Source organism: Salvelinus namaycush, chromosome 3, assembly GCF_016432855.1.
Source record: "Salvelinus namaycush isolate Seneca chromosome 3, SaNama_1.0, whole genome shotgun sequence".
NCBI classification, from domain to species: Eukaryota; Metazoa; Chordata; class Actinopteri; order Salmoniformes; family Salmonidae; genus Salvelinus; species Salvelinus namaycush.
In genome coordinates, this window is record NC_052309.1 from 43,907,855 (window position 1) to 43,934,982 (window position 27,128).

Sequence of the window (27,128 nt, forward strand, 5' to 3'; positions counted from 1 at the left end):
CTTCTAGGTAATTTCAACAGAAGGACACATCTCAACATTACTTGTCCTGCAGGTTGGTTTAATGTCATCGCCTGCCTATGGCTTGTTTAAGTGTGATCTTGATCCCCTATCTCACGTTGTCAATTATTACTCTGTATTAATAATTAACTTGAGAGATAACTGTTTATTTTGTGACAGTATTATTGACAAATCTACAAATAGGGATATTGCTGATACATTGCTTGGTTGCAGCTTTCATGAAACCAGAGCCAAAAACAAAAGTCACATTTTCAAACACTTGATTTCCTCAGCCCTATGGCATGATATTGCAGACAGGCATGGTCATGGTGCTGCAGGTCCAATCAATGAAGGCCTGGCTAGAGAGCGAGGGCGAGAGCTTGATTGAATGGTGTTGAGAAACACTGAGAACCCTTTATACATGTGAACTGTCACTTTAAACGGCAACTAGTAGCTGTGGAAGTGTGGAAGAAAATGAGCCTATAGATAAATGGTACGTCTGGCTCATCAGCAGCCAATAAATGCACATCGGAGCTGCAATATCATAGGTAGGTTATCTTTCCTTCTCTACAAACTGAAAAAGATTGGTTGTATGTGCTGTAAAGCACAACGTACAGGATTACTCAGAATAGGATATGACTTCTAGCTCCCATCCATATAACAAATGCAACATGCCTCATTGGCATGCATGCAGTCAAAAAATGTGAGTATAAAAACAAGGCCTCAGAAAATTGCAATAGCCAACCATCTTTCTCAGTCTCGAACATGCTTGGGCTTTGCTTTCTTTTCAAAATGGGATCAGCCAGGATGACATGAATAGAATGATCATTTCAAAAGGTAACCCATTCTCTGTGGTGTGTGCTAGGATTGATCATTTTGATTAGAACAGAGGAAGTAGGGCACACACCACCTCCAGTCCTTCAGGTTGAGTCATATCTAATGGGCCAGGGGGAACTTACTTTAGCACATATGTTTTGGGAATATCCCTGGGACTATGTTTTGGGAGTAGCCATCAGACTCTATGGATACCTATGCATCTTGTTTCATCTTTCAGAGAGAAAACTTTGTATGAAAATGCAATGGAGATGTTCAACATTAATCTCTCATATCAGCTGAGGCGTTCTGGCTTTTTTACACTAGAATGAACTGTATAGGACAATCTAGACACATGTACATATGGATTTTGTATTGTAGATATGTGGTACTAGACTAGTGGCCTGAGAGAACATACTTAATGTGTTGTGAAAAGTGTTATGACATGTAATGTCATGTTATATTTTAATTGCATATAACTCCCTTAATGTTGCTGGACCGCAGGAAGAGAATGGGATCCTTAATAAATAAAAATACAGTGCTACCTGCAGCAAAGTTATTTGATGTGGCTGTCTGCAAATGAATATGGATGTCCTGAAAAGAGATGACAAAGGAGTGAAATCTCTACGACAAACACAGAGATAGACAGCATCCATAAAAGAGTGGATGAATTGATTTAAATAGACTCAGGCCTTGGCAGTTGTTGCTTTTCTACTACTGATACCGGCTTCACAAAACAATTAATTATTTGGTGAGTCATAACAACTCACCTAGCCATGCTAAGCGAATCTTTATAGATCTCCCTATACCAACCAAACGCCATTGATGTACAGTATCAACTACTTCGGCAGGGACCGGAGTTGCCCATCCTTGTACGATGGCATTGTCTGATGAACGTCAATATTTGAAGTTACAAGAAACATATTTTTGTAACTCTTAGTTGCTTGTGAACTACAAGTGTGACTTGTTTGCAATCACCCATTGTCAGCTGAATCACACTTGTACTTGTTTCCTCTCTCCCCTTCTGTTAAGTTTAACTGTGTGTGCCCCTTCTGTTAAGTTTAACTGTGTGTGCCCCTTCTGTTAAGTTTAACTGTGTGTGTGGGTGCGTGCGTGCATGTGCATGTGCATGTGCATGTGTCTGCGTCAGTGCTATCCTATCTCCCAAATGTATTTGCTCAGCCATGTGTGGGATGAAAGTTCCTCACGCAGTGTGTGTGTGTGTGTGTGTGTGTGCTTGTGAGTGTGTGTGTAATATACAGTTTTCTGCTCCACCGAGTGTCGGGTGAAAAAGTGCAAAGTACATTTTTCTGTTTTCGTGAGGAATCTTCTCATCCTCAAAACCTTTTATATATTTGTGTGTGTCACGAACGCACTTCATGTCACATTCCAATTTCACATCAAAATCTAACTATGAAAACTTATTGTAGGACAGAGGAGGTTGTTTTTCTCTGTTCCAAAGTCGCCTGCTCTTAGCAGTCGTTTGTTGTGCCTGGAGTTCCATTACTGCCTGTACTCTGGACCCCTTCTCTACGCTTGGAGCCCCTCCCCCTTTCATTCACAGCAAACAGCATCTCATCTCTTCTACAAAGCACCAGGTTGAGTCAGATGTTTGTGTGGAACACAGATGAATGTTCTCTTTGATAGCGCAGCGGGGCCAGCATTGCTCCGTTGTGCGAGCGGCTTCAGAGCCGTTCCACAAATGTGAATTGATATGATCTGTTTTGGAACTGTGCCCAACTATCAAAAAGACTCCCAACATGTTCTCTTCTGGGCCCCACTGCTCCAAATGTTTCTATGCTGTGTTCTGCTGTAGATACCACTACCAGTCTCTTGTAGATACCACTACCAGTCCTTGGGCTGAATCCAATAGGAAAGAACTGTCTACAGGAAGCATGAAATATCGACTTTGCCTTTGACAGGCAGCTCGAGGCTGATGTATTGAGTAAATTGAGGGTTGGGTGAGTGGATTCTTCCCGAAGTAAAGCGCACAGCTATCTGGATGGGATGAGCCAAGATGTGCTCCTTCAACTCTGCTGCATCGCTGAGGAGCAATAGATCGATAGATGAAAATAGAAGCTTTGAGGTACTGATACTGTGGTCCTGCACTGTTACACTGTACGGGTGGAAGCATTAAATACACATTGAGGTAACACTCGACCAAAGCTCCCTATGCAGCTACAACCTCCTATGCCCAGTCACTTCTTTACTAAAAGGACTAGCCCTGTCAAGCAGACTGACCGGAACCGAATGTAAATGAGATCAGGCTGGTTCCATCAGGCTGGTTCCATTCGACCAAGCTTTAACTTCCTGACTGTTGTCTTGAGATGTTGCTTCAATATATCCACATGATTTTCCTACCTCATGATGCCATCTATTTTGTGAAGTGCACCAGTCCCTCCTGCAGCAAAGCACCCCCACAACATGATGCTGCCACCCCCGTCCTTCACGGTTGGGATGGTGTTCTTCAGCTTGCAAGCCTCCCCCTTTTTCCTCCAAACACAATGATGGTCATTATGGCCAAACAGTTCTATTTTTGTTTCATCAGACCAGAGGACATTTCTCCAAAAAGTACAATCTTTGTCCCCATGTGCAGTTGCAAACCATAGTCTGGCTCTTTTATGGCGGTTTTGGAGCAGTGGCTTCTTCCTTGCTGAGCGGCCTTTCAGGTTATGTCGATATAGGACTCTTTTTTTTACTGTGGATATAGATACTTTTGTACCTGTTTCCTCCAGCATCTTCACAAGGTCCTTCGCAGCTGTTCTGGGATTGATTTGCACTTTTCGCACCAAAGTACGTTCATCTCTAGGAGACAGAACACGTCTCCTTCCTGAGTGGCATGATGGCTGCGTGGTCTCATGGTGTTTATACTTGCGTACTATTGTGTGTACAGATGAACGTGGTACCTTCAGGCGTTTGGAAATTGCTCCCAAGGATGAACCAGACTTGTGGAGGTCTACAATTTTTTTCTGAGGTCTTGGCTGATTTCTTATGATTTTCCCATGATGTCAAGCAAAGACGCACTGAGACGGAAGGTAGACCTTGAAATACATCCACAGGTACACCTCCAATTGACTCAGATGATGTCAATTAGCCTATCAGAAGATTCTAAAGCCATGACATCATTTTCTGGAATTTTCCAAGCTGTTTAAAGGCACAGTCAACGTTATGTATGTAAACTTCTGACCCACTGGAATTGTGATACAGTGAGTTATAAGTTAAATAATCTGTCTGTAAACAATTGTTGGAAAAATTACTTGTGTCATGCACAAAGTAGATGTCCTAACCAACTAGCCAAAACTATAGTTTGTTAACAAGAAATGTGTGGAGTGGTTGAAAAACAAGTTTTAATGACTCCAACCTAAGTTTTAATGACTCCAACCGACTTCAACTGTATCTAGGCAGGGTGAATGAACGGCCTACTGCACAGCTACTAAGGGAGCTCTTTCTAGAGCGCCCGGTTAAATTGTGCATAAGAGCATTTTTAAACTGTAAATGGTTAAACTATTAAGAAATATATGTGATTGTGCCAAGAATTTGTGAGTGGGTAACATACACATCAGCCTAAATTTAAATGTTGATTTATTTTTAAACAGATTAGAATTCTACTATAATTTTCAAACTCAAATGGTAGGAATAATGTGGTGCACTCTCTGTATAAAAGTCACTTGCTTCACACCAGTGCATGGATTTGAGAGTAAAACTATAACTCAAATAACAGCCAAACCCTGTCACTGTTGATATCCTATGGCGGGTCGTGATTAGTTAAGTTAAATAACAAAGCAACTGATTTGTTTCCTTTCCCATTTCGGTAGCCACCCAAAACTTCCATCTGACATTCTAGAATTTAATTGACTGTCCACAGCAAATTCTCTTCTAGTGAGTAATATAACAATTATTGTCAGATTCAGTGTAGCCTCTGAATAGTGTTAGTTTAAACAGCGCATACACCCTAAACTTTGGCCCCTGTTTTATTGATTTGAAATTGATATCGATACCAGTGATTAACAAAATAGTGTTGCGTTTAACTTTCCGTGTTGGCGGCCCACTTGAAGAAAAATGCAACAATCCAAAATGTAGCTGGGTGTCTTCAGCAGTTTGTCCTCTAAACAATATTTGTAGTTTCCATGTGATATTTTAGTTGTGTTAGTTTCAACAGCACATACAACCTGATTCCACCTAATCAATACGAGTGATTAATTGCCACTTGTTAAAACAACATGGTTCTTGGTGCATATGCAGTATATAAGGTGCTTGATTTAAAAAAATACAAGTAATATGACTACTTTTGTTGTAAATGTACTGTATGTGTAGGTAGTATATTTTATGTTTTCAATATATCAGAAACGGTTTCTGTATATTGATTATTGATTTGGATACTTCAAAATGCAGTTTTGACCAACTGCTGAATGAGTACAAAAATGTGATGTGTTTTATGTATTTTGATGATCTTCCAGAAATCATGAAAATGGGTTTGACTTGCCTACTATGTATATTATTCATATCTTCCTATGGCACAAAAAAAGCATTCAGAAATGACAGTTGATTGAAGAGGCTGACATAGTATCTATCTACATCTCCCTCCATGGTGATTGCCTAAGCCACCAGTGAATAGCCAGTTGATCACAATTATGGGGGGATAGGGGGTAGGGAGAAGAGAAATGACTGTTATGAAAGGCAGATGGGCGCCGTACATCAGTGTATCCACACACCCCGCACATAGTCGTTCATACCAATTTCCCCTCGATGCTGCATTTGTGTGTCGTGCCTGTGGCGTGTGTGGACTTTATTTTTGTAAAAGTAAACAGGAGTTCGGTAAATTTCAAATGTAGGAACCAGACAATACGTTCACTGTTACCTATTTATCAAAGAAGTCAAAGGCAGCTTCTGCAAAGTATGCCAACCTTTATCTTGCAGCTCTTGTGGGATGGGAGGAGTTACCTCCACCGGTGTCCTCCTCAGATCGATGGGGGTGTTTAGGTGGTGGCTTCCTGCCACTAGTGTGACGGGAGAGGCAACGATTAATTATTAGAGTAAGACATGATGGATATGTGATGGATGCATCGCATTCCTCACCGATGAATGTTAGAGGGATACTTTGGGATTTTATCAATGAGGCCCTTTATCTACTCCCCAAGAGTCAGAGGAACTCATGGATACCATTTGTATGTCTGTGGGTGCATGTGAGTGTGTAAAAATAAAATGTACTCCATATTTGGTATGATGCCACTTAAAGGTGATTCGGCCATTTAATAAAAATGTATGCTCACATGCCCCCATCAATTCCATAGATGTTTAGCCAGGGGTGGCTAAAGTTAGCTGAAGTTAGTAATGGCTGTTTAAAGAATCCTGAACCAGAGATTACAGTTTCTCCTGGCCCATAGACTACTTTTAGGGTGAGGAACCATCTAACATCATATTGTAAAATAGTGAACTACTCCTTTAATGTCATTGCATTTCATAGGGCCCTGACTAAAGGTCTACTTTAACAAGACAAATGAAAATGCGTGAATGCTGTCAGTGTCAGTGAGGCCAAAGGCAGTATTTAAATTGGATTTTGTTTCCTTGACAAATAATGCATTTATATAGCATTCTCACATTGATCTGTTATTGAATTAAAACTGACCCGTAAACCAGAGGCTAACTAGGGAGTAAAGCACATTTTTTGTTGCGCTTGATTCCAATAATTATTATCCTTATTGCAGCTGCAAAAAGTGAACTATGGCCACATGACTACCATTATTATGCTTTCAGCTCAGAGACAGAAATAGAGGAATTAGTTATGTGACTCATGATGATGTTATCCTAACATTTTCTTTACTTGATTACTTTATGAATGATACTGCTAGTACGTACATAATAGTGTAGGATGTACACCTACTTTAGAATGGCTCCACTACTGTACCTGTTGATTCAAAGTTAAAGTAAAAAGACCTTCAGGTACTGTACCTGAGGATACACATACACCGATCAATAAACATACACCATACTCTCATATACTCACATCAATCAATATATCATATCAAAGTATCAATGAAATATGAGCACCAACATACTGCTTTGGAAAAATACACTGAGCCTATACACTGAGTATGTCAAACATTAGGAACACCTTCCTAATATTGAGTCCCCCCAGCAGCGTTGCAGTTCTTGACACAAACCGGTGTACCTGGCACCTACTACCATATCCAGTTCAAAGGCATTTCAATCTTTGTCTTGCCCCTTCACCCTCTGAATGACACACATACACAATCCATGTTTCAATTGTCTCAAGGCTTAAAAATCCTTCTTTAACCTGTTTCCTCCCCTTCATCTACACTGATTGAAGTAGATTTAACAAGGTACATCAATAAGGCATCATAGCTTTAACCTGGATTCACCTGGTCAGTCTATGTCATGGAAAGAGCAGGTGTCCTTAATGTATATCACCATATGCTAACTTTGACATTTCCCAGTTATACTGTAGGTCTGGATGGATGAAATGAGAGCAAAATATTTGGTGTCAATCAACATGGCAAAGATCATTTAACAAATATTCAACATAGGGAGGGAAGTTCAAGGTTGAAACTAACTTTATGTACCACATCTACACAAGCACAAATAGGGAAAGAAACAACCCTGACATTGGGCAAGTAATATCAGACTAGGTTGACTTTTCTAGTCTTGTGGACCAAAGCACTCAACAGTTTATGGATTATTTGTTTAATTGAGTCAGACGTGTTAGTGTTGGGCTAGAACAAAATGTGCAGGCTGGGAATGGCCTGAAATTGAAAACCCCTGATTTTAAAAACTCACAGAAGGATAAAAGTGCCTGGCAGACGATTTTCAGGTTGCATAATCATTCAACCATGCTCTGGATAATTAAGTAAAAGTAATGTCACTGTATTTTACACCTCCATAAATAGTCTTATTCTACAGAAATCACAGAAACAAGGGTATGCTCCATGACTTGTAAAAGCTGAAATGTGCCACAATATATAGAAGGAATAAATCTACACAGGTGGTTTAACATGCTGTACACAAGCCAATAGTGGGAACGAGTTGGTTGGGGTTGGTATAGAATAGTTAGGGTTTAGTGAGGGTTTAGTTAGGGATTGTTCACTCCACAGGGAACATTGGGAGTTGGTTTGGGTTGGTGTAGGCTGCTGGTCAGGGTTTAGTAAGGATTTGATTAGGGGCTATCCATTCCACAGGGTCCAGTGGGAGTTGGTTGGGGATGGTGTAGGCTGGTTAGAGTTTGGTTTTGGTTTGTCAACAAACCACATGAGGAAAATTGACATATATTCTGATTGCTGTAGGCTGGTTAGGGTTTGGACAGTGTGAGTCGGTGCCTTACCTTCTTATACCTGGGGATGGGGAGCTGTTCCCCAGGACCATGCAGAGAGAGAGGAATGCATGCAAGAGAGTAAGGTGCAGGAAGAGGAACAGAAAAAAAAAACATTAACCTTAGAAATCAAGAGAAAAATAACCACAGCTTGCCTTTGAAGAAACAGAAGAAAGGGAGAGTGGAAAAGTGAGAAAATTGTCTGACCTTTTTTAAAACAAAAAATACATAAAGCAAAAATAAGTGTTTGGAAACACATACAAATAATAACCGAGACGGAATATGAAAAGTGTGGCATAATGAAATGTAAGTTTGTATTTCATGTGAGTTGCTGGAAAGTTTGACACGTTTGAAACATTGTTGACCTTGGAACTCATTGTTAGCGCTTGTCAAATGGATTAAGGTGGCCTTGCAAAGCTTTTTCAACAGAAATTTCCAAATCCCGTTTTACAAGAAAAGTTTGAGATACAATGTGCCACTCATATAATTCAGTCAGTCAGTCACATACATATAAATAACTGTTGCATCAAAGGCTAAACAAATAATGAGAATTAGTATAATTTCAATAAAAAAGTACAAAATTATTATGGTGCCTGGAGGTTCAAATAAACATCCATTTAGCCACATATCCAAGTTTAATGATTCGTAAATTAACTGTTTTAGGGGGCGGTGTGCAGGAGTTGAGGCAGGGGAGAAACAGTTCCCCTAATAGAGCTCAAGAAGTCAAAACTCATGAGGATAGGGCAGAGTAAATAAGGTTATTGACTACCTCACAATCAGTTCTTTCTACATGCTATACAACTCATTAAACTCAGAATCAATCTCATCAGTGTTTAAACAAATGGGCAGATTTTTATATTGCTCAGTCGATTTCAAAATAGACTAGTTGTACTTGGTGAATTCCAATGTTGTACTGACCCTTTCACAAGAGACTTATGTGGGAGACTTGATCGTTTCTGTTATCTCAAGTCACGTCCGCAATACAGTATATTCAATCGTAAACATTGGTGACGGCATTCCACTGAATCAGCAGTCACAGCCACTTGTCTGAGACCTGTGATAAGTCGTTCCTTTAATGGCACCCTGACCATGCAACGCACATCTATAGTACCCTCCAAGCTCATCATTATGCTCGAGGCCCTGGGTCTGAACCCCTCCCTGTGCAACTGGGTCCTTGGACTTCCTGACGGGCCGCCACCAGGTGTTGAAGGTAGGAAACAACACCTCCACTTCGCTGATCCTCAACACTGGGACCCCACAAGGGTGCGTGCTCAGCCCCCTCCTGTACTCCCTGTTCACCTATGACTGTATGGCCACGCATGCCTCCAACTCAATCATCAAGTTTGTGGACGACACAACAGTAGTAGGCTTGATTACCAACAATGACGAGACAGCCTACTATCTCGTAGGCTGTCGGAGGTGAGGACCTTGGGAGTGTGGTGCCAGGAAAATAACCTCTCACTCAACATCAACAAAACAAAGGAGCTGATTGTGGACTTCATGAAACAGCAGAGGGAGCACCCCCCTATCCATATTGACGGGACCGCAGTGGAGGAGGTGGAATGCTTCAAGTTCCTCGGCGTACACGTCACTGACAAACTGAAATGGTCCACCCACACAGACAGTGTGGTGAAGAAGGCGCCTCATCAACTTCAGGAGGCTAAAGAAATTTGTCTTGGCACCTAAAACCCTCACAAACTTTTACAGATGCACAATTGAGAGCATACTGTCGGGCTGTATCACCACCTGGTACGGCAACTGCACCACCCGCAACCGCATGGCTCTCCAGAGGGTGGTGCGGTTTGCCCAACGCATCACTAGGGGCAAACTACCTGCACTCCAGGACACCAACAGCACCTGATGTCACAGGAAGGGCAAAAAGATAATCAAGGACAACAACCACCGGAGCAACAGCCTGTTCACCCCACTATCATCCAAATGTCGAGCTCAGTACGTGTGCATCAAAGCTGGGACCGAGAGACTGAAAAACAGCTTCTATCTCAAGGCCATCAGATTGTAAATAGCCATCACTAGCACATTAGAGAATGCTGCCCTATGTACATAAACTTGAAATCACTGGCCACTTTAATAATAACAACACTAGCGCCTTTAATAATGTTTACATATTTTGCAGTACACATCTCATATGTATATACTGTATTCTATTGTATCTTAGTCTATGCCGCTCTGACATTGCTCGTCCAAATATTTATATATTCTTAATTCCATTCCTTTACTTTAGATTTGTGTGTATTCTATGTATTGTTGTGAAATTGTTAGATAGCAAAATGCTTGTGTTTCTACACCCTCAATAACATCTGCATGTGACCAACAACATTTGATTTGAAGAGCAAGAGGCTAGAGTGTATCGATTGGTGCATTTGAAACATAGAAAACATGGAGGCTTTGGAGGAGATCCAGAAAAATGCCACATACCCAGAGATCAGGTGCATTAACATTATTGGTCTTACTTGAACTAAGGCAAAATCCCTGAAATGAGAGATGTTTGTTGTTGTAAATGTGACATTCCGATTTGCAGTTATGCCCGTGCCATTATCTGTTCTGTAATTCCCTGTAAGCCGTCGTGTTCCCTCCCGAAGAGCGATCCCCTCCTCCCTGACTGGCTTCCATAATGCTTCATTACCGAACTGGGCCTTCGTTCACCTGTGACAACTTCCGATAACATTTTATACCAACGCCCGCTGCAACCACTGCCCTGGAATCATACTCACCACCATCAACATCTCAGGGTTGCTCTCTCGCCAATTCCCAGGACATCAACTCTCTCTCTTTCCCCTCCCCCCATCTCTTTATCCTCCCTCTCTCTCAACTCCACAGTCTTGTAGGCCATGAGTGTGTCCAGAGCACTCAGTCAAATCTCCTATGAGGCAGCTGGCCAGTATGTGTGAGTAAAACAAACCAAGAGCGAGGGGGGGAGGATGAAGTGGAACCAACAAGCTCTGTCCATCTGTGCTACCGAGTGGCCATGGCCCCATCTGGCTAACTGTCAGGGCTGATAGCAGCTCGAGATGTCCACCTTATCTACACAGGAGGTGGGGTTCCCTCTCTCCACTGACAGTGGCTATTTCGGTCTTCCCCACTGTGCCTCACAGTGGGGAAGACCTCCTGGTGGGAGTGTTGGGAGAGCCAGGCACCGGTCGAATTCAAATGCCCCCGAATGTTCACATTTTTGTCGTGTGAGCTATTACCCTCGCTGGCTTCAGGGGTTGGAACTGGTTCAGGGAAGAGAACCGGATTATTTTCGAAGAACAGAATCAGAACCGGGAACTAAAGTGATCAATAAAAAATAAATGCTTTGAGTGAGAGTTCTAACTGGTGTGCCCAGTGGCCACATACCTCTCCAAAGTGTGCACAGTTCCTAAGTCATTTTAATGTGCTTTTAGCACTCAAAGAAGAGTCTTCAACTATAACATTATTTTTTTGTTCTACTAGCTGTGCCGTTAAGAAACTAAAGCTAGCACACATGTATTTGTTTTGTTTGGAACTAGAGTTGCAAAATTCCGGGAACGTTCAATAAATTCCCTGGTTTTCCTGAACTCCTGGTTGGAGGACTCTGAATTACCTGCTTAGTCAATCCTGATTCCGAGATGCCTCACCTGGGATTTTGGGGAAATCAGGGAATTTATTGAAAGTGCCTGGATTTTTGCAACACTTTTAGGAACAGCCCTGCATCTCCGCATTTATACAATTACTGTTGTTGTTGACACAATCCAAAAATGGTCCATTATAAATCGCAATCTGGGTCAGGTGGGTATAATTTGCCAACATGCCTAGCTAAATTATGAAGTACGATGATGATCTTACAGTGTTATTCTTTCACAAGACAATTCAGAGAAGCATAATGTAATTTTGGTGCGCAAAGAATGGACTCATGAGACAAGTTCCCTCTAAGCTGCATGCGGGCTTAGAAATATCAGCGTGCTCAGAGAAGCACAAGATTGAATTTCACTCAACATTCTAGAGTTTTCCCCATTAGTTAACACTATCCGAACGCACTTTATATAGCCAATTTTGACTTTGCAGCTGGCCCATCTAGTGGGAATGGCTCAGCTCTGCCTCCAGGACAATAATAATTCCATAAACGTCAACCTGCGGAGATTTATTCTTACCTCTTCGATTCTTTGAGCTGGAATCCTTAAATTGGTGAAACTGCCACGTCCCTTTGAAGCTACTGCAAACAATGAACACTGTTTTTTCCCCTCTGACATCTTTGCACACGCGAAAGAACAGCTGAATATGTACTCCCCCCAAAAAACGAGACATGCTGCCAGAGGCTCATTCACTGGGACGAACAGTGGCGCTGTTTTCCCTAATGGGGATTTGATCTTTAGGATGCAAATGACGGAGAGGAATTGACTGACTTACTGAGATGCAGCAAAATACCATCTCATCTGATTCACACTGGGAGACAGAGACCGTGCGAGTCCCCTCGCCTCCACATTTGTTCCTCAGTCTGGCAGTGGGAAAGGGGATGCCTAGTCAGTTTTATAACTGAATGCATTCAACCAAAATGTGTCTTCCACATTTAACTCTCTGAGTCAGAGAGGTGCCGGGTCTGCCTTAATCGGCGTCCACGTCATCGGCGCCCGGGGAGCAGTTGTTGTTGGGGGTTAACTGCAGAACGGCAGATTTTTTCACCTTACTGGCTCATGGATTCGAACTAGCGACCGTTCAGTTACTGGCCCAATGCTCCTAACCAGTCTGCAAATAGCTGCCATCAATCAATGCAGGCTGGCCTGCCAGGGGCGCCCACTCTACTGCACACTGCCATGTCCCTCAGCTGCGCACTCCCTTCTGTGCCATTCATCCACCCAGACCGATAGACAGAACTACGGGCACAGAGGGCACCCAAGCCTGTTGGAGGGGCTTCTTTGCCTCAGTGTTACTTTACACAAAGCAAGAATCTTCAAGTAACAATTGTAGGCAATAACACTCCATGACTCTGAAGAATGGCTCTTGTCTGCCTTTAAGAGCATGCTTCTGTTAGCTCCAGTGGCTTTTGTTGACGTTGAAAAGGAGGCTCCATTGTGGACAGCATACCACGTCATGTCAAGTACCAAGCAGAGAAAATGAACAACGCAACCATGTCATTATCAGAGCGTTTTCTTTGGAGGAGTGCTTCCTAATGTTGAGACAATGTTATGTTCAACTGCAATTCACTTTAGCAAACTATTGCAGCCATGGGAAATCTTACCAAATCATTAAATATATGACATACAATCTGACTTCTGGGTGCCATTTGGAAAATAAATGTACCGAAGAAAATAGTACCACCCCATGCAGCATCTTAGATTAAGTAAGAATGAGCAAATATGTGCAACAATGCCTTTTTATAGTCCAACAACATCTAACATGATAACTACAAAAATCAGTCTTGGCATATTGAACGCCGACTCTTGCCGGAGCGTGGGTGATTTTTCATCAACACAGCAGTAGTAAACTTACTTGCTCTATGAATTGCTCAGCATTAAAGGGGGGGGGGGGTAGGGGTAGTGGTGTACCCTGAGGAGGGACAAAGATAGGCTGATGACCTACTTTCCTGACTGTGCTGGCTATGAGTGCTCTGTGGAATGGGACTAATAACTTTCTGTTGATTATTATTCCGGCCTCTGCTCTCTCACTTTTGAGAAGTCTTTGTTTTGCATGATTAAAGAAACATATGACTTTTTCAGTACCATGTACAGTGCCTTCAGAAAGTATTCACAGCCCTAGACTTTTCCCATATTTTCTTGTGTCACAGCCTGAATTTGAAATGGATTAAATTGAGATTTTGTGTCACTGGCATAGATATAATACCCCATTATGTTAAAGTGGAATCTTGTTTTTAGAAATATTTACAAATGAATTAAAAACGAAAGCTGACATGTCTTGAGTCAATAAGTATTTAACCCTTTTGTTATGGCAAGCCTAAATAAGTTCAGGAGTAAAAATGTGCTCAACAAGTCACATAATAAGTTGTATGGACTCACTTTGTGTGCAATAAGTAAGGGATAATCAACGAGGGGCTATGCTTTCTATGGAAAATAATGAATGACGTAGAAAGTGTGTTCCACGACACGCTAGCGGAGTCGAACTGACTTTCCAAGGAGTTGCATTATTTTCCAGAGAAAGCAATAAAGCCCCGAGTTGATTATCCCTTGTAATACCATGGTTATAATTTGCCGGTATAAATGTGTTCCAACATCCACAGACTTTCTAATTTAGCTAACCAAACAATCAGTCCTAGCTTAACATTATGAAAATCTAATTCAACAAGGCCAATAATGTTTTCAATTCGACTTTTGCTTTCAAAAGCAGCTCAAACATCGAACACGTAAGAATGAACTATAGCCATTGAATTATACAGTGCAAATATACTTTGCGTTATAGGGAAATAACACTCTAGAAAGCCCTTCAAGCCAATCAGAAACAAGTATTCAACTATTCCATGGTATAATAATGTTTAACATGATTAACAATAACTACCTCATCTCTGTACCCCACACATACAATTATCTGTAAGGTTCCTCAATCAAGCAGAGCATTTCAAACACAGATTCAACCACAAAGATCAGTGACGTTTTCCAATGCCTCGCAAAGAAGGGCACCTATTGGTAGATGGGTAACAATAAAAAGCAGACATTGAATATTCCTTTGAGAATGGTGAAATGATTAATTACACATCAACATTGTAGTTACTCTACATTACTAATGTAAATGACAGAGTGAAAAGAAGGAAGCCTGTAAAGAATATTTTTTTTTACAAAACATGCATTCTGTTTGCAATAAGGCACTTAATTAAGTAAAACTCCAAAAAATGTGGCAAAGATATTACCTTAAGTCCTGAATGCAAAGCGATATGTTTGGGGCAAATCCAACAAAAAACATCACTGAGTATCACTCTTCATATTTTCAAGCATGGTGGTGGCTGCATCATATTATGGGTATGATTGTCATCGGCTTGGACTAGGGAGTTTTTTTTCTTTCAAGAAACAAAGTGAATGTTCTTCAGTGGCCTAATTACAGTTTTTACTTAAATTGGATTGAAAATCTATGGCAAGACTTGAACATGGCTGTCTAGCAATGGTCAACAACCAACTTGACAGAGCTTTTTTTTTTTTTTTTAATTTTATGTACCTTTAACTAGGCAAGTCAGTTAAGAACAAATTCTTATTTTCAATGACAGCCTAGGAACAGTGGGTTAACTGCCTTGTTCAGGGGCAGAACAGATGTTTACCTTGTCAGCTCGGGGATTCGATCTTGCAACCTTTCAATTACTAGTCCAATGCTCTAACCACTAGGCTACCTGCCGCCCATTCACAGCTTGAAGAAAGACTTACAGCTGTTATCGCTGCCAAAGGTGATTCTAACCGGTATTGACTCAGGGGTGTAAATACTAATGTAAATTAAATATTTCTGTATTTCATTTTCAATAAATTTGCTAACATTTCTAAAAACATGTTCTCACTTTGTCATTATGGGGTATCGTGTAGAGATGTGTGAGTAAAACAATTTATTTAATCAATTTTGAATTCAGACTAACACAACAACATGTGGAATAAGTCAAGGGGTATGAATACTTCACCGGAGGTTGGTGGCACCTTAATTGGGGAGAACGGGCTCATGTTAATGACTGGAGCTAAATAGTTGGAATACATGAAACACATGGTTTCCTGGTGTTTGATGCCATTCCATTTGATCCGTTCCAGCAATTATTATGAGCCGTTCTCTCCTCAGCAGCCTCCTGTGGAATACTTTCTGAAGGCACTGCATGTCCTGAGTGTCTATTAAGACAAGGCCTTTACCAGGTGGTAAATTAGTAAATAACCAATAAGAAATAAAGTTTCAAATCTCTCTGCCAATAATAGCTCGTTTTTAGTTTTACCCACCCCCCCACTCAGACCACCCCCATAGTCCTTGCAAAATTCTTGCTTGAGAAATTGCTCTTAGCTAAGAAGCTATTTTTGTTTCTTTTTGACCATTTTCATTGAAAACAAATCACAGTAAGGACCTAAATTGTTACCAAGAAATTATTTAATATTGAAATAAAAACTGCCGCATTGGACCTTTAACATAACGGATCCACGCAAGGGAAAAACACGCATCAATGTCCTCTTCTGAGAATTAAACAAAACATTTAAAGGAACTCGTGCTTTTTTTAACAACTCCATGCAACTCTTTATCTTACCATATTTTCTAGTGTGTTGACGTTTGGTGCGTGGAGGATGTCAACATGAAAATGTATTCATGATTATTAAGCATATCTATATAACAGAGTACGGCAAAAGCAAAATGTCTTCCCTGGCTTAGTCATGGCTTTCTCCTTTCTCCTAAAGTCATAAAGGTGCAATTTCCCCACCACCAATGAACAAACAGCAGAGCTTTTATAAGGCTGCCATTTACTTTTTAAATCATTTTGGCATGTGTTTTTATTTAACATTTTTGTTCCAGTTATGTTAATTGATGATGTGGGACCTGATACTCTTAAAATCTTCAAACCTTGCAGTAATTGCAACAGTGAAAGAAAACCACAAGTAATCCCTTCTGAGCAAACCACCGAAACACCTCACTTTTTGGGGTGATCATCACTGCCACCTCCCTCTCTCCCAGGGAGTCTCTCTTTGAGGCTAGCCCTAGGATGAGGGAGCCAGAAAAGTCACCAGGAGCTCCCTGGACTGGGGCTTCGCTAGGCCGGTACCAGAGCAGAGGAAGCCTGCTGCACATTATGACACATGGGGTTTTGTGTAGAGCCTTGCACTGACTGAAAACAGCTGGAGAAGCTGAAATCCCAAGGGGAGTCACTAACCAAAGGCCCAATCTGGCAACTCAGACTGGCATGTTCGGTAGGGAGAGGCCAGGGTGAAAAAGGGAGGTACTTTTTAAAATTGTCCTATCAAACCAAACCTTTTCGTTTTTTGTTGCAAAACATTTCGCAACAGTGTACCCTGCTGAACACGGCCCTAGTGTTTTACCCAATAAATGACTGGGAGGTTATATAAACTCAGCTAAAAAAGAAACATCCCTTTTTCAGGACCTTGTCTTTCAAAGATAATTCGTAAAAATCCAAATAACTTCACAGATCTTCATTGTAAAGGGTTTAACCACTGTTTCCTATGCTTGTTCAATGAACCATAAACAATTTATGAACAGTCGTGTCTTAACGGTTGTTAAGACACTAACAGCTTACAGACGGTAGGCAATTAAGGTCACAGTTATGAAAACTTAGGACACTAAAGAGGCCTTTCCAATGACTCTGAAAAACACCAAAAGAAAGATGTACAGGCTCCCTGCTCATCTGCGTGAACGTGCCTTAGGCATGCTGCAAGGAGGCATGAGGACTACAGATGTGGCCAGGGCAATAAATTGCAATGTCCATACTGTGAGACGCCTAAGACAGCGCTACAGGGAGACAGGATGGACAGCTGATTGTCCTCGCAGTGGCAGACCACGTGTAACAACACCTGCACAGGATCGGTACATCCGAACATCACACCTGCGGGACAGGTACAGGATGGCAACAACACCAGGAATGCACAATCCCTCCATCAGTGCTCAAACTGTCCGCAATAGGCTGAGAGAGGCTGGACTGAGGCCTTGTAGGCCTGTTGTAAGGCAGGTCCTCACCAGACATCACCGGCAACAATGTTGCCTATGGGCACAAACCCACCATCGCTGGACAAGACAGGACTGGTAAAAAGTGCTCTTCACTGACGAGTCGCGGTTTTGTCTCACCAGGGGTGATGGTCGGATTCGCGTTTATAGTCGAAGAAATGAGCATTACACCGAGGCCTGTACTCTGGAGCGGGATTGATTTGGAGGTGGTGGGTCCGTCATGGTCTGGGGCGATGTGTCACAGCATCATCAGACTGAGCTTGTTGTCATTGCAGGCAATCTCAACGCTGTGCGTTACAGAGAAGGCATCCTCCTCCCTCATGTGGTACCCTTCCTGCAGGCTCATCCTGACATGACCCTCCAGCATGACAATGCCACCAGCCATACTGCTCGTTCTGTGCGTGATTTCCTGCAAGACAGGAATGTCAGTGTTCTGCCATGGCCAGCAAAGAGCCCGGATCTCAATTCCATTGAGCATGTCTGGGACCTGTTGGATTGAAGGAATGTCGAGAAATGTCCGGGAACTTGCAGGTGCCTTGGTGGAAGAGTGGGGTAACATCTCACAGCAAGAACTGGCAAATCTGGTGCAGTCCATGAGGAGGACTGCAGTACTTAACCTCTTGAGCCTATGGGGGGGTGCTATTTCGATCTTGGAAAAATTGGTCTCCAAATTAAACTGCCTCGTACTCAATTCTTGCTCGTACAATATGCATATTATTATTACTATTGGATAGAAAACACTCTCTAGTTTCTAAAACCGTTTGAATTATGTCTCTGAGTGAAACAGAACTCATTCTGCAGCACTTTTCCTGCCAGGGAGTGAGATTTCAGAAATCTCGGCCTCTGTTCCCAGGTCAGTTTATAAGTCCCTGTGAACGCTGTGGGGCTACAAACACTGCATACGCCTTCCTCTAGATGTCAGTAAGTGGTGACAATTTGAATGGAGTTGATTGCGCAATCTGGGACCTTATATTAGACCCTGGAGCGGAAGTACCTTTCTTTTCAACCTTGCGCTCGACGCAGAATGGACGTCGGACTGGCCTCCTTCCAAGCTTTGGTTTAGCCAGTTCTATATCCCCGGTCATGTTTTTATTCGTTATAGGTGTTAAAGACATCATAAGGTAGTTAATTTAAACCGACTTATAGCAATTTATATCAGTTTATTGCGATTTTCTGGCATTTCTTTGTGACGCACTTTCAAGAGTTGGACACTTTTCCGGTACATGCCGAACGTTAGTGGCCATTTCGACAGGACAAGAGGACATCTTTCGACCAAAAGACGATGGTTCTGGAGAAAGGACACCTTGCCCAAGATTCTGATGGAAGCTCAGCTAATAGTAAGAACTATTTATGCTGATAAATCGTTGTTCTGTTGAAAATAGTCAAATGCATAAAACGCCATTACTTGCAATGTAGCCTTGCGTTATCGGACCCTGTATTGCGCAGCAACGTTAATTTTAAAAATGTAATTCAGCGATTGCATTAAGAACTAATTTGTCTTTCAATTGCTGTCCACCCTGTATTTTTTAGTCAAGTTTATGATTATTTATTGATTAGACTAGGTGACTCTCCAAGATGGCGCCCGACATTTTTCTGGGCAGCTTGGCAACTTTTCTCATTGTATAAGCACGATTTGTGCCGCTAAATATGCACATTTTCGAACAAACTCTATATGCCTTGTGTAATATGATGTTACAGGACTGTCATCTGAAGAATTCTGAGAAGGTTAGTGAAAAAATTAATATATTTTGGTGGTGATAACGTTATCGCTCTTTTTGCCTTGAATCAATGCTGGGGTGATGTTAGCACATGTGGTATGCTAATATAACGATATATTGTGTTTTCGCTGTAAAACACTTAGAAAATCTGAAATATTGGCTGGATTCACAAGATCTGAGTCTTTCATTTGCTGTACGCTGTGTATTTTTAAGAAATGTTTTATGATGAGTAATTAGGTAATACACGTTGCTCTCTGTAGTTATTCTAGTCGAGTTGTGATGGTGGCTGCAATGGTAAACTATGATTTATACCTGAAATATGCACATTTTTCTAACAAAACATATGCTATACAATAAATATGTTATCAGACTGTCATCTGATGAAGTTTTTTCTTGGTTAGTGGCTATTTATATCTTTATTTGGTCGAATTGGTGATAGCTACTGATGGAGTGAAAAAATGGTGGAGTAAGAAAAATTGTGTCTTTTGCTAACGTGGTTAGCTAATAGATTTACATATTGTGTCTTCCCTGTAAAACATTTCAAAAATCAGAAATGGTGGCTAGATTCACAAGAAGTGTATCTTTCATCTGGTGTCTTGGACTTGTGATTTAATGATATTTAGATGCTAGTATTTACTTGTGACGCTATGCTAGGCTATGCTAGTCAGCTTTTTTACTGGTGGGGGTGCTCCCGGATCCGGGTTTGGGAGGAACTAGAAGTTAATGCAGCTGGTGGCCACACCAGATACTGACTGTTACTTTTTATTTTGACTGCCCCTTTGTTCAGGGACACATTATTCCATTTCTGTAAGTCACATGTCTGTGGAACTTGTTCAGTTTGTCTCAGTTGTTGAATCTTGTTAAATTCATACAAATATTTACACATGTTAAGTTTGTGTGTGTGTACTGCCGTGAAGACAGACCCAAGGCTTGGTCTGGATCAAGAGTAGAGTGGACAGCAGCATGTGCTACCAGCAGCTTGTTGTCAGGGGAAATACCCTTCACATAACCACAGAGATGCAAGCAGCAGAGAACATACGCACAAGCACGCACGCACACATACACACATGCATACATAACATCTACAGTGCAATAGGAAAGTATTCAGACCCCTTTTTCCACATTTTGTTACATTACAGCCTTAATCTAAAATTGATTAAATAGTTTTTTCCCAGTCATCAATCTACATACAATACCCCGTAATGACAAAGCAAAAACAGGTTTTTAGAAATGTTTGCAAACATATAAGACTTCTGAAACTTTACTCAGTACTTTGTTGAAGCACCTTTGGCAGCGATTGCAGCCTCTAGTCTTCTTGGGTATGACGCTACAAGCTTGGCACACCTGTATTTAGGGAGAATATCCCATTCTTCTCTGCGTATCCTCTCAAGCTCTGTCAGGTTGGATGGGGGGATGTCCCTGCACAGCTAATTTCAGGTCTCTCCAGAGATGTTCGATCGGGTTCAAGTCCGGGCTCTGGTTGGGCACTCAAGGACATTCAAAGACTTGTCCCAAAGTCACTCCTGCATTGTCTTGGCTGTGCAACCTTCGCCCCAGTCTAAGGTCCTGAGCAGGTTTTTATCAAGAATCTCTCTGTACTTTGCTATGTTCATCTTTCCCTCAAACCTGACTAGTCTCCCAGTTCCTGCCACTGAAAAACATCCCCACAGCATGATGCTGCCACCACCATGCTTTACCATAGGGATGGTATTGGCCAGGTGATGAGCGGTGCCTGGTTTCCTTCAGCCGTGACGCTTGGCATTCAGGCCAGAACCTTGTTTCTCATGGTCTGAGAGTCCTTTAGGTGACTTTTGGCTAACTCAAAGCGGGCTGTCATGTGAGGAATGAGGAATGGCTTCCGAGGAAGCTTCCGTCTGGCCACTCTACCATAAAGGCTTGATTGGTGGAGTGTTGCAGAGATGGTGGAGTGTTCCACAGAGGAAATCTGGAGCTCTCTCAGAATGACCAACGGGTTCTTGGTCACCTCCCTGACCAAGGCCCTTCTCCCCTGATTGCTTAGCTCTAGGAAGAGTCTTGGTGGTTACAAACTTCGAGAGGTCCAAGGATGCCACGGTCATTTCCCTGTTGACCAGGCGGGCGTTGGAGTGGGCTACGGCCGTCTGGGAGAGAGGAGATAGGAGGAGCTGGGTTCCTATGAGAGGTTCATGGCTCTGTTCAGGGCGGTCTTCGACCATCCTCCCGACGGCAGAGGGAGGTGAGCAACTTCTCCAACTCAAGCAGGGTGCCCAGACTGCTGCAGAGTACCTCACCTTTCGGACTGTGGCAGCTTCCAGCGGATGGAATGAGCTGGCGCTCCGCACTCATTTCCGAAGAGGACTGTGCGAAGAGGTCTCGACACAGTTGGCGTGTCAGGATAACAACCTACTCATTGCGATGGCCATCTGTCTGGATAACCTTCTTCAGGAGTGCCAGTGCCCACCTTGCCATTCCCCTCCCTCCTTTGGTCGCCCTGAGACAGAGCCTAAACCCATGTAGATAGGGTCAACACACCTCCCCACAGCAAAGCAGTGTCGCCAGAGACAGCTGGGGCTCTACGCCTATTGTGGTCAGGAGGGGCACCAGCTTCAGCGATGTCCGTGTGTCCGAGTCCGGGATCCATAAGAGCAAAGCGGTGGTCTGGTGATCATCCAACTCCCAGGAAAGGAGTGAGTACTCCATCATCGTCATTTCCGCCAAAATGTTCCTGGTTCCCATTTCACTGGTTGGCTGTCCTCGTGATGTTTCTACCTCTCTAGTGGATTCCGGTGCCACATGGAATTTCATCGACCAGGCCCTAGTCTCCTCCATGAATATCTCCTCTCTTCCAGTCCTTGCCCTGGATAGTCGTGCAGTGGGATCCGGCATTATCACCCACATCACCATCACCGTGGGATACAAACACCAGGAAGGCCTTCCCTTCCTGTCATCACCGCACCAGTGTACAAAGCCATACTCGGCCTCCGGTGGCTCCAATGTCATGATCCCACCATCTCATGGTCGAGGACTGGTCACCCGGATGCCGGAGAACCTGCTTTCCGTTGCCCTGCGGTTTCACATCTGTTGAGAGTCCTGCGGTTGCCCTCCAGCCCGACATCCCGGAGGTTTAACAGCATCTTCGGGAGGTGTTCTCCAAGGGAGATGTTCGCCACCTGTCTCCCTCCTCATCGCCCCTGGGACTGTGCCATCAACCTGCTAGAAGGTTCTGTGCCGCCGCGAAGCCGCATCTACCCTCTGTCGGTGGCTGAGACCGAGGCCATGGAGGAGTACATCCAGCAGGTTCTCTAGCAGGGTTTTGTCCGCTCATCCACCTGTACTGCATCGTCAGGCTTCTTTCTTCTTCATTACCAAGAAGGCTGGGTGGCATCGATTACAGAGGTCTCAATTCCATTACCTCTAAGTACCGTTACCCTCTTCCATTGGTACCAGCCACCATCGAACAGCTCAGAGGGGCCTGGTTATTTATGAAGCTGGACCTGCGAAGTAACTACAATCTTATCCGCATCCGAGAGGGGGATGAGTGGAAAACGGCCTTCAGCACAATGTCTGGGCACCAGAAGTACTTGGTGATGCCTTAAGGACTAGCCAATGTTCCGTCAGTGTTTCAGGCATTCGTGAATGAGGTGTTCCAGGACATGATTAGGCACCAGGTGGTCATGTATATCAATGAAATCTTGGTCTACTCGGCCACCTTGGAAGATCACATCGCTCAAGTCCGAGTAGTCCTGAGGCTTCTCCTTGAGAACCACCATTATGTTAAAGCGGATAAGTGCCAGGTTCATCAGGTCGAGGTCTCCTTCTTGGAATACCAGAGCCCTGCCCCACTGCTGAGACACCCAGATCCTATGCTGCTCTTCGTGGTGGAGGTGGATGCCTCAGAGGTGGGCATGGTAGCCATCTTGTCCCAACGCCAAGGTAACCCACAGAAATTGTTTTCATGTGCATACTTCTATGTGCCTTAGCGGCCTTGGTTACATCTGTCCATAGACTTCATAACTGATCTCCCCCTTTCTGATGTTTTTACAACTATTATGGTTGTTGTTGACAGATTCTCTAAATCCTGCTATTTTATCCCTCTCTCTGGGCTACCTACCACTCTCCAGATTGCTGAGGCACTATTCCACCGTGTCTTTCGGCACTACGGCCCTTCGGAGGACATTGTTTCCGACCGTAGTCCCCAATTCTCGTTGCTGGTATGGAGAGCCTTTATGGAGAAGCTGTGGGCCATGGTCAGCCTCACATTTGGGTACCGACCTCAGTCCAAAGGGCAGATGGAGAGGATCAACCCGGAGCTGGGGAGGTTCCTAAGGAGTCACTGCCAGGACCGAATGGACCCGGTTCCTTACCTGAGCGGAGTACACCCAGAACTCACTTCGGCACTCCTCCACCGGGCTAACTTCTTCGAGTGCGTCCTGGAATACAAGCCGGCACTGGCACCGTGGACTCCGAGCCAGACCGAGGCCCCTGAGGTGGACGAGTGGTTCCGGCATGCAGAGGAGGTGTGGAATGCCGCCCACGTGAGGCTCCAGCGCGCCATCCGCCATCAGAAGTATCAGGCGGACCGCCACCGCAGTGAGGCTCCCGTGTTCCATCCTGGTGATCGCGTTTAGCTTTCCACCAGGAGTCTCCCGCTCCACCTGCCCTTTCGAAAGCTGAGTCCCCAGCCCTTCAAGGTCCTCCGAAGGGTCAATGAGGTAACCTATCGTCTACAACTCCCCTCCAACTACCGATTCTCACCATCCTTTCATGTCTCCTTCCTCAAGCCGGTGGTTCCTGGTCGCCTGGCGGATGCCGTCCCCAGCGACACCCCTCCACCTCCCCTGGACATCGAGGGGACCCCAGCCTATGCCGTTAGGTCCCTCCTGGATTCCTATCATCTGGGATTTCCATCTCCACTGTCCGTACTGGCCCGCTCCAGGGGGGGTACTCCCTTGCTACAGCGCTCGACGTCGCCGGTGTACTAACCACCGACCCTGACAACAATCATTAAGCACAGCTGCTCCCCGTCATTACTCACACCTGGTCATCATGATCTCCTTGATTACTCCCCCTTTATTTAGCCCTCAGATGACAGCAGTCACTAGGTAGTATTGTTTTCTCTTACGTTCTGTACGCTTCTTATGTTTTGTTCATCTGCATTGCTTCATTATTAAACTCCCCTTCTGCACCTGCTTCCTGACTCCTGTCGTATTGAGATACGTCATTCATTATTTTCCATAGAATGCATAGCCCCTCGTTGATCATCCCTTACTTATTGCTTGCGAACATTGAATTACTGCATGTTTTCTTAGCTAAACTAACCTAGCTAGTTAGTTAGCTAGATCAAGTTGACAAGCTATTTCGGTCTGCTCTAAATCACTCGTAAATATCTTGCTTTGCAACCTAGAAAAAAATCACCCAGATAATTGTTATGATTTTAGGTAGGCTATACCGCAGCCTTTGAGTGCCATAGAGAATAAACTGAGCGCAGTGCAAACGTTTGGTGTCACAGAAAGATATAAAAATGTTGTGAGTCTGACAACATAATCTGTGGTATTGTGTAGGCTATAGTAATGTTTTATTAGTTAGTTAGAATTTGAAGTAGGTGTATCAAGCTGTTGTATTTGTATTTCTTCAATTCCTCAAATGATTTCATAAACTATATTGGATAAATGGCTGTACAGATTCCTGGTTCAAATCAACCCAAGATGATGAACCCTGAAGATGTGACAAAGTACGTGACAAGGTGGCCCAGAGGAAGCCAGCACTTCTCAACCCCTACATTGCCCCATTCTTCCAAGAGCTCACTGAGACTGAATGAAGACCTCTAGTGAGGTAAGTAGACACACACACAAACAACATCAGCTTGATATGTCCCTTGTCCCCTGTCTTTTTACCCACAGAGTAGCAGCCCTGGTGGTCTCTGTCTCTCATTCTATTATTTATTTTTCTATGCTTATCCTAGAGGTGAGAAGAGCTGACAAATCAGAACTGAGGAGGATTGTTACGGAGCCCCATGAGGAACACCTGATGCTGCACTGACTTCCATCTACTGGATGCTCTGCTGCCTAAACTGTCCCGTTGTGTATTTTACCACCTCTTACCACAGATAGAGTTGCCCCTGATCATAGATCTAGGATTGCACCCAATCCCAATTTTAACCCAAGATGATGAACCCTGAAGATGTGACAAAGTACATGACAAGGTGGCCCGGATGAAGCCAGCGCTTCTCAACTCCCCCCCCCCCCCCCATTCTCTCTCTTTTTTTCTTTCTCTCCCCCACACCCCATACACACAGGCACACAATATAGTCTTTAAATTAGTGTTGTAATAATGCTCTTATTTGGTTACATATGTGCTAACTGTTCTTACTTCTATTGTCAGTTTTGTTGTTTAATTTGTTGTTCATATTGTTACCAATTTCAATACATTTATTTTATGTAAAAAAACATCTTCTTGGATTTAGATTTCAAGGACAATTTCGCTGTAAATGTAGAGCATTATCCTGGCACCAGAGTTGCCAGCTGAATACTGTCATTTTGTTTTACAAAATAAAACATTACAGCGTCCCTGTAAATTTACAGCAGGGATGTGGTAATATGTTTTAGAGTAAGGAAAATATTGTAAAATACATTACAGCATCTATGCTGTAAAGCAAAATTACAATATTAAGCTGGCAACTCTGGTGCCAGTATAATGCTGTAAATTTACAAGGAAATGTTTTACAGTGTAAACTATGGAAACAATTTCCCCTTGTAGGACAAAACACATCATTGTGGATGCTCACCTTGGCTTTGTTGATGGTACAGTGCAGAGCATTGTTCTCCTGGTCATATAGTAAACTGAAGTCCAGGGTCCCCAACGTAGCTGCAGGAGAGAGAGAGAGAAATCAGATATCAGAGCAGAGATGGTACATGCTGCACACTATGGAGAAAGAGAGAAAGACACAGAGAGAAAAAGGCAAAAACTGAAATCAGACCTCAACTACATGCTACACACCAAGATAAGAGCACCTGAGAGGAGAGGCTACTAATAAAACCGCCTGTCAACATATGACAGGACTTCCTTCTCATCATCCCCTCCTCAAACTGAGCGAAACTCACCACAACCGTGTTTCACCTCAACGCATATGGGCCTGTCTACTCGCCAATATACAGTAGAACACACACAGTGTACCCAACATTAGGAAGATCCTGCTCTTTCCATTACATAGACTGACCAGGTGAATCCAGATAAAAGCTATAATCCCTTATTGATGTAACCTGTTAAATCCACTTCAATCGGTGTAGATAAAGGGGAAGAGAAAAGTTCAAGAAGGATTTTTAACCCATGAGACAATTGAGACATGGATTGTGTATGTGTACCATTCAGAGGGTGAATGGGCCAGCATCCCTGTGGAACGCTTTCGACACCTTGTAGAGTCCATGACCCGACGAAATGGAGGTTGATCTGAGGGCAAAAGGGAGTGCAACTCAATATTAGGAAGCTGTCCCTAATGTTTAGTACACTCAGTGTATTTCATGCCGGATGTGAGAGACCATCACCATCAGAATCTACTCCATAGGGCCCATCTGGAGTATTAACTCCTCTAAACATTTCATTAACTACATGATCGTACAAACAAATAATTTAACTAGCCCAATAAAGGCCTATTCCACACCTTGGCCTGGCACCTAAAATGGCATTAC

The 27,128-nt window shown here is 43.2% G+C and overlaps 1 protein-coding gene and 1 long non-coding RNA gene across 2 annotated transcripts in view; one reads left to right on the forward strand and one right to left on the reverse strand.

The window, feature by feature from the left end:
• The window catches only part of LOC120031733 (double C2-like domain-containing protein beta), a 133,611-nt gene that overhangs the window by 67,495 nt on the left and 38,988 nt on the right, over window positions 1-27,128 (reverse strand). Inside the window, exon 2 of the mRNA XM_038977519.1 lies at window positions 26,228-26,307. Coding sequence (XP_038833447.1) covers window positions 26,228-26,307 — 80 coding nt within the window. The remainder of the gene's footprint in view (window positions 1-26,227; window positions 26,308-27,128) is intronic.
• On the forward strand, window positions 444-26,837 carry LOC120031747. The gene is made up of 3 exons (XR_005473762.1): window positions 444-545; window positions 25,125-25,275; window positions 25,406-26,837. It is a non-coding gene; the product is annotated as an uncharacterized LOC120031747 (long non-coding RNA).